General features: G+C 37.4%; 1 protein-coding gene across 1 annotated transcript in view; it reads right to left on the bottom strand.

The window, feature by feature from the left end:
- Positions 1–1,182: 1,182 nt before the first annotated feature.
- The window catches only part of ALCAM (activated leukocyte cell adhesion molecule), a 28,671-nt gene continuing 16,187 nt past the window's right edge, over positions 1,183–13,666 (bottom strand). The window contains exons 8-9 of the mRNA XM_015424525.1: positions 3,078–3,194; positions 1,183–1,250 (exon numbers count right to left, since the gene is read on the bottom strand). Of these exons, the coding sequence (XP_015280011.1) occupies positions 3,107–3,194 (88 nt within the window). The 3' untranslated portion in view covers positions 1,183–1,250; positions 3,078–3,106. The remainder of the gene's footprint in view (positions 1,251–3,077; positions 3,195–13,666) is intronic.

Raw genomic sequence — 13,666 nt, 5'->3', positions numbered from 1 at the left:
TGTAAACAGAAACCTGATACTTACTCCTAGTAACTTCCTGCTGTGATCAAAATTATCTATTACATTCTTCCAGATGCTATTTTTCCACTAAATGAGGAAACATTGCTAAATACTGTTGTCTAGTTGCCCTGATCTATCCAAAGGTTTCTTTTTATGCTAACTTTCTAAAAAAATTCTCAAACATAAAACAGGTCTATAAAGATACAATCTTGAATGTAACTAAAGATACATCGATTTAATTTCATTGTTACAATTTCATGTACTGTTTTTGATAAATTATGTACCAGTTAAAAACACTAAAATTATCTCCAAGGTGCAATATCTGTAGTGTAGTTAACAAAAACACACACACAAAAAATATATATTCTATTTTGTGGAAAATGCAGCTTTGATATGATTACTTTTTTAAAAAATCCAATTCTGTCTGATTTTCTTCTTTGAAATTAAGATTTTTTAAGGCAGTGGATAACAAAACATTTCAGAACTAATTCATAATTCCAGTCATTCACACTATATATTATGGAATTGCAAGAACAATTAGTTTTTCAGAATGCTATCAATAAAAAGGTTTTCCTGTCTAAAAAAAGACTTATTAGTAGACATTTGCATACATAACAACATGAATTTTGCTTAACAACCAACTCTTTTGGAAATTATGTACATGTTCATTATAGCTGATCAATTTCTCATTATTTTATAAACTATGTAGTGTTTTTTTTAAATCAGATTTATTTTCCCCCTTTTTCTTAATGGTGGTTGAAAAACAGAGAGAGAAGTGTCTCATTTTCCCATAAGGCAATCTTATAAATTAGATACTTGCTGTGCAAAGTAGGAACTTTACTGATAGCAATCAGAATTAGAAATGTACCTCTTTAAAGGGTGTGAAAACCAACAGAAATAAAAACATTACACTATACATCAGATTACCAGCGACTCCCAGAACAAAGCCTTACAGTGTATAAAAATAGCTACGTAAAAAATTTACATAAAGGCAAACCAAAAGAAATTTTCAGTGCAGACATTTACAAAAAAAATATATATTCAAACAGAACACAACTTTGTGACCTATTATCACGGCTGCTGCCAAAATTAGTTTGCTGTTTTTTTTTGTGAGCTTGAGATAACTGTAAATTCCTTTGAAAACTTGGTAGAATGGTCTGTTTAATACTTGAACCATGAATAGCTGTCACATCTTTGTATATATCTTAAATACAATCCATGTTCATGCTTCAGTCGGTCTATGTTTATTCCTGAAAATATGAAAAAGAAGGTCAAAGGTCTAGATGGGAATGGTAAATGCTTCTATAGACCATTCCACACTAGTAAGCAAGGAAATGGCTCCTGGAGTTATATTAGATAATATAGACATTTTCAGAAGGTAAAATCTTATGAGTCCCATGTTAGAAATTATATATAAAGGTAGGACATGTAGCCTTCAAAAATAAATGCATGAATGTAGAAGACTTTCCCAAGCATCATGCCACCGTGACTTTTAAGGCACTTTTGTGTAAAATCCAAGGGTGTTTTGATTTTTTTTTTAAATCATGACTGGTGTTTTACATTAATAGTATTTTTGTACTTTCTGGAAACCTCTATATACATAGCATATTTTAGGATATAATGTTTTAAAAGAAATAAAATAAAGTAGGGATGCACATCCATAACGAAATGAATGGGGGGGGGAATTAACCCCCAAAGCACATTTGCATTTCTTTAATGTAAAAGGAACCCTGCTGGATCAGAGAAGTGGTCCATCTAGTCCAGCATCACATCTCCCACAGTGGTCAACCAGTTGCCCTGGAGGAACAACATCCAGGGCACAGAAACCAATACTTTCCCCTGATGTTGCCTTGTAGTACTGGGTTTCACAGGTTTACTGCATCTCAATACAGAGGCTCCCCTTTACTTACCATGGCTAGTATTAATTGATGGACCTATCCTCCATTAATCTGTGTAACCCCCCTTTAAGCCATCTATGCACTTGGCCATCACTACCTTCACTAGCAGTGAATCCCACAACTTAGTTACTTGTTGAGTAAAGAAGTATTTACTTTTGTCTATCCTGTACCTGTTGCCCATCAGCTTGACTGGGTGCCCCCAAATTCTAATATTATAGGAAAGGAAGAAAAAGCTCCCCGTATTCATGCTTTCCACCCCATACATACTTTTATAAATCTCCACCATGTCCCTCCTTCACCTTTCCCCCTCTAAACTAAAAAGTCCCAGACTCTCCAGCCTTTCTTCATAGGAAAGGTGCTTCAACCCCTTGATTAATTTGTTGTGGTAACAGAAATGGAAGTGAAAAACTAAGGTGAACATCACACATTGCTATTTCTTCTTGTTCACTTGCTTTAATTCTTTATTGTTGATGGATGCTGCAAGCCGGACTCGGCAACATGGCTATGGTAACAGCACCCAGATAGACAGAAGTGGAGGGCAATGATCAGGAGGCATGGCAATGTTTCCAATGCATTCAAGGTGCTGAGCCTTGGGCCACCATGGAGAATACAGTGCTCAGGGTGCTCACCTGGCACTTATCAAGCTTGGCCAGCAGCAGCACAGTAAGTGCAGCTATGTGTGCAAGGGAAGAGGAGAATGAGAGCTGTTCACATGTGGCAACAAAAATAACTAAAATGAACATGAACTACTAAATCAAATTATAGTTCTGTAGCAAAACTAAAAAGAAATTGCATGCCTCTATTTTAAAACAGATGGTCTGGGGAGGAGTCAGATAGAAGACTACATGTCTCGTAGAAACTACTGATGGCACCTTAGTAAACACTGTGGAATTATAGCCAAGTCAATCCCATGAAATATAAAAAAGGTGACACTGGAGAGGCAATAAATCTTAATAAATTGAACAGCCACCTGAGTTTTTCTTCACATGATGAGTATTCTGAATATTATTCTCGTGCCCCACCTGAAGAAGTCACAACAAGCCACTGAAAGAGCTGCAGAAGACATTCCAAATGGTCAGCAGATAACTCCAGTTCCTTTCATCTAGGCAATACAGAGACTGGAGAAACAACTGTACTGAGAGGACAAAAATGATGCATTACATAATTCTTCTCACCTACCTGGACTGATGACTGACTCATTCTGTATCTCAAGCTTCTGACTTGTGATTGTTTTCTTCTAACTTTTTATTTTCCTCTAGATTTCCAAGATCTTTATCTACATGTTTTGATGCAGTCCTAAAATGGAAAAAGCACAAGTATGATATCTTGCCTTGCCTATTGCCTTTAAGTTATATCAAGCCATTTGGATCAACACACAATATTTTATCTGCTACAAGGGTTAGGATTTTTATAAGTCTGCTAACATCATGTGATTATGGCTACCACTGGCAAATCATAAACTTTAATGATAATAAATGTTACAACAGTATTGGGTATGTTCTCAGGTAAGAGAAGTCTGAAATTAATCTGACCCTCACTGTAAATGATCAAGTTATATTGTCAATAATAATGTGTGTTTCTTTATATAAGTTAATTGGCTAGAATTTTCTCCATGCATACTTGAAAAGGTTAAGACATTTTTATCAATATGCCAATCCTTTCTGTGCAATAAGGTGTTAATTGCCTTTCTAAAAAAGTATAACACAGTTTCAGATACTGATAATTTAAAAAGTGCCATTTAAAATAATATACACAAACAACCCTTTCTGGACACTAGTCAAGCTGCATATGGTTTCTATTAAACTTCTGGTAACATGAAACAAAGACCTCAGTCCATTGAGGAAGCTTCATGAATAGAGGAGCTGTTGTACCCTTTGCCCTTTAGGCCAACACATGTATGTATTGCCTGAAATAATTTCTCACATCCTACAGTTAGATTAGAATCCAGCAGCTGCTTCGAGACCAGTAAGAGTTTCAGAATGTAAGCTTTCAAGAGTCAAAGCTTCCTTTAGCAGACACAGTAGAAAATAAGGATCTTCACTTCTGTTCTACTGTGTCTGATGAAGAGAGCTTTGACTCAAAAGCTTACATCCTGAAACTCTTGTTGGTCTCTAAGGTGTTACAGGATATAATCTAACTGTTCTACTGCAGACCATAATGTGTACTGGACATAATCTAACTGTTCTCCTGCAGACCAACACGGCTACCCTCTGAACCTTCTCACATTTTAGTTTGCTTTTCTCTCCCACACTTAGAGCTGTTTACCACAGTCACATCTAGTCATAGGGTTTTAGGCAGCTTTGGACCTAAACTTCAGCTCCTTTTTTTCTTCTTTTTAATTCCAGGCTTAACTCACTTGTTCTGGTGGCAGTTGTTTCCACTGAGGAAAACAAGATGCTGCTGGAGCAAGTCTATTACAGTCTTGGTGCTACTGTTGCTGAGTGATCCATGTTACTGCTAGCAGTCAATTCAGGGAGTAGGAATGGGCACAGTCCAGAAAAATTGTGGTCTGTTGAGGTGTGGAGGTCCATGGGGCTTAAGGATCCCCAGACCACGAACCTACACATTTAACGGACTGGGTTGTGGCCTGTTTGGTCCATGACACTACGCAGCTTACAGAGCCATTTAAAGGGAATGCACTCAATTTAAATGGTTTTTGCAGCCCTGCCAAGACAGGCCTTACGAACCTCCTGGGAGGGTCATGGACTTGTGGGGGTTCATGTTAGTGGGATGGCATGGATCGGGCTCATGGACCAAGAACTGGGCCCCAGTCGATGGAAAAATTAGGTCCGTGGTCCAGTCCGTGCCCATCCCTAACAGTCTGACTTGCATGTCTCACAAACACCAATGTCTTGGAATGTCCTGAATGTTCAAGCACAGTGAACAGAAAGGGAGGTATGACTCATTTAAAGCACAAGTTTAGTTTTATATAAAGATAGGTATTGTGTGAAGGCATACTGTCACGGAACACAATACCATATTATAGTTGTCATTGAATGCTGAACTACTTTCCCCAGTTTGTCAGGATGAAAGACTCCTGTATTAGTGTGATAACATTTTAAAACCCAGGCTTCAAAATGTAAATGCACAAATCCATACAAGTGATACAAATAAAATCCCTTGTGTTTAGGACGAAAAAGAGCAGGGTCTCTGGTGATGAGGTTAAGTCTCAGCTTAATAAGGATGAGAAGGAAGAAGTGACAAACTATTTTTCAACTGGATTAGTGTAGCAAAGAAAGGACTGTTGCAGATCATGCACAGGCATGTAAGAAAAATTTCTGAAGCTTATTGGAATTTCGATTTCTGGTACAAATTTTCATCTGCTGCTTGGATTTATGTGTGCGATTTCTCCAACAATTCTGAGTCAGGGCAGAGGGAGAAGCATTCCTTTTCCTGTAATCATTTTAAAGTGGGAAAAGGACAGCATCAGATGTTCACTTCTGGGCTGATCCTGTGTATGTGCAGTGCTTAAAGTGAAAGGGCAGATTTGCCTTCCCAAAGTTGCTTGGTCATGGCATTTGGAAATACAAATGTGACAGCAGACTGTTTGCATTGTGTTTTGTAGCTTCCCTCCATGGTGCTCTTGCCTTATATAGCACAAAAGTGAACAACAAAAACTGCTCTCAGGAGGCAGGGGGCAAAAGATCTGATTGGCAACACAAAACAGAGGGAATAGAAAGAGTAAGGACTAATATCAGGCATTAGAAATAATATTTCAGTCTCGTGTATATTTCTAATGTGTTCTTAGAACACCTCTTTTAAAAATTAAAGGTTTTCATTAGCTATTCTATGCTTGTTTATCACCCAGTGTAAGGAGTAGACTAGTTAGATACTCAAGTCAGGGTTTTTTGTTTGTTTGCGAGTTCATATTAAATAACCTATGAACAAGACTGGCTTCGCCAGGTTTGCCCTGGTGATGTGCCACCATTTTAAAAAGTTAGTTCCCTGCCACCCTCCTGCACCATTTTTCCACCCTGAAAAGGCACTGTGTGTGTGTTAGAAAACAATGCCCTCGGTGCCATTTTGGGTTGGCCAAATGGCACAGTTGGGAGCTAGTATCCCCTCTTTCTCCCCAAACTGCAGAGGTCCCAACCAGAATAAGGCCCCACTTAGCAGTTGGAGTTCACCCAGAAAGCTTCCATGGCAGAGATGGAATTCAAACCTGGATCTCTCTGTTTCTATTTAGTCAAGCACTCTAACTACTACACCACACTGGCTTCCATGAGGTCAAACTAACAGGAGTCTTAAGGCACCATAAAGACTAACAAAACAGTACGACTAACTTATTTTTGCTGCAACAGAGTGAGACAGCTGTTCTTCCAGAATTATCAGCTGTAATGGGGTATAATCTTCCTGGATTTCAAATGTCTTTTTTTTCAGTAAAAACTGAAAAACCTAGACACCCCAGCTTTTATCAAATAAATGGTATGTGTAACAAACAGACTTGATACTGAATTGTCAAATCTATAGAGAAGCTTGTGGATTATGTTAGAAAGTATAGAGCCTGAATCACTGTATAGAAAGTATAGAGCCCGAATCACTGTTGTGACTGGATTTCTATTATTGGGACTAAAATGTTTCCCCTTAAATTATGTCTTTTCATCACTTCCATGGATTTTTTAATGTATTTTAGAATATTTTAGTATATAAATGTTTTTGACAGCACCTGCTATGTTGAGGTCCTGCTACCGGAGGCTTAATTCCAAATGTCATTGTTTTGTCATCCCCAATAACAAGCATGTAACTGGTTAAAATTATATCAAAGGAATTTCTGAAATGAAAACCTGAAGTAATTAATGGCTATGAGCCTTCAATAAAATTGCAGAAAACTGGAGTGGTATACATGAAGTGAAGGGAACAAAACAAATGAACATACCTGACACAGTTTTGATATACTGTTTTATAAATAAAATAAGACATATATTAATGAGAGTGATGGCCAATTTGGAAAAAAAAGAACTTTGCTCTGAACAGAACTGAAAAGGTAATTTGAGAGGTGACCCTTCTCTCAGAAATATCAGTGGGTAGTGCCTCCTTGTTTTCTTAGAGAGAATCCAGTCAGACTACTTGAAAAAGACAACAAAGGAAAGAAATGGCAACATAATCCATCACAACAGGGGCAATAAGTTTGCAGCTCTCTCTACATTCAGAAAGCAAACTCTGTCTCCTGTCTCTAATGTTGTAAGATCAATCAGGATATATTATACTTGACTTAAAAATGAGTTGCTATAACGAAATATAAATAAAATGCCAAAGATATTACTGAAGCATGTCATGGGTTTTCTGGATGTTAGCCACTTTTGTGACAGCACAAAATATTTAATACTTATTCAGTATTATTTGTATCTTGTAACTTTGTTGAAATTCATAGCAATCACATTTGTCCACAGTGTAAACAAAAAGTCATCTCTGGCTTTGTATAACTACATTATTGGAGAATTAGTTATCTCAAAATACGTATTTTCTTCTTCTTTCAATAGTGTCACAATTATTTTCACAAAATTTTACTTGCTATTAGACATGTTGTTCCTAAGGAAAATATATTTTAGAAGGTATTTGCTGGACTTCAGAATGAAACGTTACAGATAATACTGGAAACATTTTGACTGGAATATTAGGAATAAAATATATCATGTGTAATCCGATTTCTGTCTCTCTTTCCTTGTTTGGATATGTTAAAGAAGCTACAGGACTGAGGTTTGAATGCTGAAACAGGCAAGGATGTATTAACCATTTCCCCTCATCTATTTCCTTATGGGGAGGTCTTTGGGGAAAACAGCGGCGGGGGGGGGGAATGATTGATGACTCCAGCAGATTTAGAAAGGTATAACTCTGTTTAGGATTCCACTGTAAATCCTTCATGATGCAGCTCTAGCCAAATTGATCCCTCCAAGCTGTTTTTAGACTAAAATATATTTTGGGAGATCTAATCCACAATAATGTAAGGGGAGGAAAAAAACTATTTAAGACCTTTGCAGTATTTAAGGGCTTCATTTCTACCTTTGTGAATTGTTGATTAAAATGTAAGGAAAATTCATCCCTGTCCTAGATTTTTTTAAAAGATGGGGCTGCCAGGTAAGTACAATTAGGATGGCAATTGAACTTATCAATATGGAAGAAATTAACTTTAAAAAACAGGTTTTGAGTTGCTCACCCAGCAGCTACACCAAGATGGGGGTGGGCTCTCTTTAATAATTAAAAGGGTAATCTGTACTAGAAAATAAATGAACACTCTACCTGATGAACCAAGTATATTAAAATATAGCCTGACACTTTTAATTTTTCTGCACTACCCAACAACTGTGGTAAGAGATTTTTTTTGTCACTGTATAATGACAGATTTCTTTTAGTGAGAAATTAAGAATTAACTGTGAATGATTAAAGATGGTGGGAGAATGTTTCCAAGAACTTTCCAAGAAAAAGCACTTGCATCATAAAAAGAGCCGCAGTCCCCACTTCTGACCAAACTGTAGCCTTTTTTTATTGCATGCATTTGACTATCACCCATTTCCTAGTCACCTGTAACCTCTGATCCCTTTCAACTAAAGATAACAAAAAATTGTAATTCAATTTGTACAAACAAATTCAGATAAAGATTCTACAGTCCAAAAAGGAAATAGGAACTGGTAAGTTTTTTATTCAAAGAGTTTGTTCAAAAAAGTTCTTAGAAAATAACTGTTCTAAGAGGAAAGTTCTATAAACAACACAGCTGAATCAAGGCAGGTGTGTCTCAACTTTGAGCGGCTGCTGGCTAATCTCTCCTCATACCATGCCTATTTGACAGGGAAATTGTATTACACATATGCACACATACCAAAAGAACAATTTCCCCCGCATCTTATTTAAAGAGGACCAATGAACAGTGTTCATGTATACCTCCACTTTTTGTTAAAGTGCATGTAATTTGGAAGGGGTTACTAGGAGGAGCCATGCTGAATAACTTGTTTCCATTAAACCAACTACAAAGGGTTGGATCCAGCCTTATTATCATTAATAGAATCTCCTCTACTGAAAAGGGGAGATGTTTGCTGGATTTCAGAATGAAACGTTACAGATAATACTGGAAACATTTTGACTGGAATATTAGGAATTGCAGACTGCACTGTGTCTGAAAGCCTCCACGTATGCAGGAGCATTCTTTCAAGGAGCACTTTGGATGGTAGCAGGAAGGAGCCATCAAAACGTTTTAATGGGAATCTGTAACATTTGAGTAGCCTTCAGGGTCATTTATTTATATAAATAAAAACCTTGTTACAGGGATGACAAGACAATAGAAAAATCTACAAAACCACAACACACATAAGAAAGTAACTTTCTTGCCTCGGGAGGTTTTGACTGTTCTGTGCTGCTTCCTTCTCAGACTCTCCGTGGACATCCCTTTGGGGACAGAGATTATGTGAATAATTTGTTCAACTGGGTTTCAAAAATTGCTTGAGGGTGATCTGTGGATACTGATATTTGTGATGGGGAAGGGAACATATAATATGTTGGTAAAAACTTTTTAAAAGGCAGCGTTCAGTTTCTATGGCCATTGGTTTTTACTGAAATTCTTATTTTACCATATATATGTTCCGAAAGATTTGCATCTCTTCTGTCACAGACATATAGTACATAATACCTTTTTGCTGAGAAGGTCACCAACATTGATAATTGAGATTAGGTTTTATTTATATGGGTCCGGTACAGCAATCACCTACTATTTAACAACAAATTGTTTCTAAACAAAACATGTCTAAGCACTGCCAGCTTCATAATCTCATCTTGAACAATAGCTGTTCCTTTTCTTGTATTATTCTGACCTAATAATACACTATTTTCAGACTTACAGTCAATCATACAAAGACAGTTTTCAATGGTCTAACCCACTGGAAGCCATTCTAGCAACAGGAGTTACATAAGATTAACTCTTCCTAATTGGAACTGTTATATAATGAAATCTGGACTGGTACTCTTATGCCTAAGAAAGTAAGCTAGAAAAGGGGGGGGGGGACTCAACCCAACCAAATGGAATCAAGAACCTCAAATGTAAGTTAGAAAACAAGTAAGGGGCCAATAGTTCAAACTGCAATATAGAATAATTATTATACGTAGAAATATGTGTATTTATTGCAAAGACTTAAAAAAAAAGCATACAAGGGCCCAAATCAAGCCTCATAACATAGCCTTGTGTCATTTACAGATGTATACAAGCTGAGTAATGCTGCATGTGTATGCCGTCCAAGTTTGGTCTAGAAAGTATGGGTGAAACCACCTGATCAGAGCCAATGTTCCCTCATTATAGAGCAGTGTTAAAAGACACCATATAAGCTTATTACACCTGTCTTTTAGCACTGCTCTATATTGCGTTTCAAGGAGGCCTCAAAAATAATATTTTTCCTGTGTCATTTGATTCCATATTGGAAAATGCCTTTTTTGGTCCTATATCAACTTGTTAACTGCCTTTTGATTGTAACAGGAGCCTATATGTACCTTTTAATGTTTGACCTCTGAGTAAGGCCCGTCTGAGCCAAAACATTAGGTCATAAATGTTTCCTCTAGTGCATATGTCACTTTTATCATGTGATGAGGCTTGACTTGAGCCTTTGTATGTTTTGAGCCTTTGTATTTTTTAAAAAAGTATTTGCAATAAATACATACATTTTTACTTATAATTATTCTATATTGAAATTTTAACCACTGGCTCCTTACTTGTTTTCTAACTTACCTTCGAGGTTCTTGAGGCAACAGATTGTAGACAGAATGGTCAGCTAACACCATTCATACATTTAAAAAGGAATATGGTGGCTGAAAGAGAGCACAAAAGAGAAGAAATGGGTTGCCAAATCCTGTAAGTCTCCATGTAGTATCTATACAGCAACAATGTCCAGTGATTTCCTTGTGCCCATTTGCTTCTTGGGAAGTTCTGGGTCACTCTGGGACTTCTGACTATAAAGTATCTTACACAAAACACGAACTTTCTCATGTCTCTGTGCTTGGAACCATCTCCCCGCTGCCATGTAGCCAGCCTTCCTAATTTTGGATTTTGTCCATCTTCTCAGGGCAGGAGGTGCTGCAGAAAAGCCTAGGAATCAGCATCTTTGTATTTATACAGAACAAGCACTTAGAAGTAGTTGTTTTCATCATCACTTGTACTGGGAACCTTCCAGCAATTTGTGACTGCTTCACTCCCCGTGACGGCCATTATGAATTCCAAAAAGTATTAACATTCCGAAAGTGCTAATGAATAAACAAGGTTGAGGTCCCCTGCTGAAGGGTACCTTTAGCTTACGTATTTGAAGCTAATCCTAGAACAAGAATTACACAGTCATGTATTTCTGAAATTATACAGTTGGACCTCTAGAGAGAAAGAATTGTAGCCATTCAAAGTGTGAGAGGAAGGAATCCTTAGGAGAAGAAATTTTTACATGGGAATATGCATTATAAAAGGTGAAGGGATGCATTTCTACAGCAGAAAGCCACTCCGACTAGCATTTAGCAAACTGGGTTGTCTTCCAGCTACTGGTAACACTGGCACATATTATGTTACAAAGAAGGAAGAAGCAGGATAAATTGCAGAAGTGGAACAGCAGAGGAAGCCACAATCTTGAACTTACTGTGATTGGGTTTCATGTCTAGTAGGAAAAGAAAAGGATGCATTTCTGGAATGCAAAGCAAATCAGTTTACTGCTGTGAAGAGTTGCAACGCCTTTTAATTAATTTTTTTTTTTTTGCTGGACTCCTTACTCCCCCCCTTTTGTAAAGTGTTAGGATGTGGTGATGTCTCTCTGCAGAGTCCATTTTGACCAACTCAAGTCCAAAGATTCATACAAATTCTCCAGTTGCCTGTTGCTGGGAATGAAATATCTATAGCAGAGCAGCTTAGAAGTATCAGGAAGTTCAAAGAGGAAAATACCAAGAAGATATAATTGGTGCTAGGGTTGTCCCATGATTTACTTATGAAAAGTACTTATTTCTGACCTAGTACATCTCCCTATCTGAAATTTTCCCACTGACTCTTCATCAGAGCCTGTGACAGAGCCTATTAAAAATACCCATGTTCCTTAAAAGTGGACCTAGAAAACGCACATACTGTGGCTGAAAGAATCTGATTATAGCAAGAAATAAAACACAGGAACAACTAGTCTCAATGCCTGAAAACCACATCTAGCACTGATTTCAGTAACTAATACCTGAAACTGTGATAAATAAGGGTTCTTGTCCCCCTAGAGTACAAATGTACATTGTAATAGAGTTGGGCTGAAACATCTGGAGGGGACCAAACAGGCACACAAAAGAAAAACAAATTTGTGAATTGTTCAACCAAATGAGTATTGTCAGATTAAAATCAGAAAACAAGATCTGAGACTGCCTTTGTCTCTTACACTGTGCTTTTCACTAGCAGATCCATTGGTTATCCACTTAGCTATAAGCAATTCCCTGAGATGAACCAGGATTGGGGGGGAGAGAGAGATTATAAAAGAAGATGGAGAAAGGACATTAACAGTAGGTAGATTAAAAAGCTGGAAGAAGCAGCTTTGGCTCACTTGCTGCTTTCTTCTTGCTCACTGAAGAAGAACAAGACTCTAAGGCTATATAGCGGTGGAAGCCCTAACAAATCAAGTTTGCTACACCTGGTTCTCCATTACTGAATAGCCAGAGGAGCCAACTTTTGAGAAGTCAGAATAAAAAGTCCTAACATCTTTCTGCAGACCACCTTTATCTGGGGAGTTCCCAAAGCAAAGATAATTAGCACTGGATTAAGAGAGGAGAAATTCCAATGGCTTTTTGTTTCCCCTTCTCTCTTATTCAGTCTCTTAAAAGCAAAGACACTGGAAACCTGAGAAAGCCCTATGTTTGGCATACACCTGGCATTCTTACAATAAATGAAAAGCAAAATCTACCATTATTTAAAAGAAAGTTTTACAAATTGCCTATTGCTTACAGTAGGTGAGAGCACTTCTTAATACAATCAAACCCATATTGGAGGACTCAGATTACAAACAGGTAGATATAACATATTCTACTAACATTTTCTGAAAGCTTATCATTAACCAGAAACGACACAAGTTCTCACTCTTTGCTGGGGGGAAAACAACTGTAATGAAGTTATAGTAACTGATAATACTACACTGCTATCTAAATATAGCACCAGTTTAATATAGCACTGTTTTTAGAGAAAAAGTGAACAACCAAACAACTGCATCCTGTTTGCTGACTCCCTATTAGTTGTCATAAGAGAGTGATATGCTAGCTTTAAAGCTGATACTTCTAATGAGCTCCTGTATATTCAGGCTCAATTTAGGACACTGGGGAATCTGAGGATAACCCACTCACATGATGATTAATTACAGCCCATGGAGACTCTCTTCACATTGACAACTATTAATCTCAGGAAATATTTATCACTGTATGAAGGAAGTTTCAAATAATAATAATACAGTATTTCAAGTATTCTTCACTTTCAACAATATGACAGAAAATTGTTGATATCTACAGGTGTGCCATATTTAAGGAAACAGTGCTTCTTGAAAATACAATATTTGCTTTATAAAACTAGTTCCTAGAATGCTGCCATACTCTAGTATGATCAAGAAACAGAACCCTGGCAGAGGCTATGCAGATAAGAGGATGGGCCTGCACCAGGGAGGTTGGCTGGATACCTAACAGGTGTTCAAGAGATGGGAAAATAAATGGGCTGCCATTTAGATAACAGGTAAACAGGAACATGGACTTCTCATTCCAGAAACTGGGTTCACTAGGGATGGGGTTTAGTGCATACCCCATTGTCC

The sequence above is a fragment of the Gekko japonicus genome, unplaced genomic scaffold (genome assembly GCF_001447785.1).
Source record: "Gekko japonicus isolate JY-2015 unplaced genomic scaffold, Gekko_japonicus_V1.1 scaffold187, whole genome shotgun sequence".
Classification (NCBI taxonomy): domain Eukaryota; kingdom Metazoa; phylum Chordata; class Lepidosauria; order Squamata; family Gekkonidae; genus Gekko; species Gekko japonicus.
Note: the sequence above shows the minus strand (reverse complement) of the source record. Positions and strands in the feature narration are given on the sequence as shown.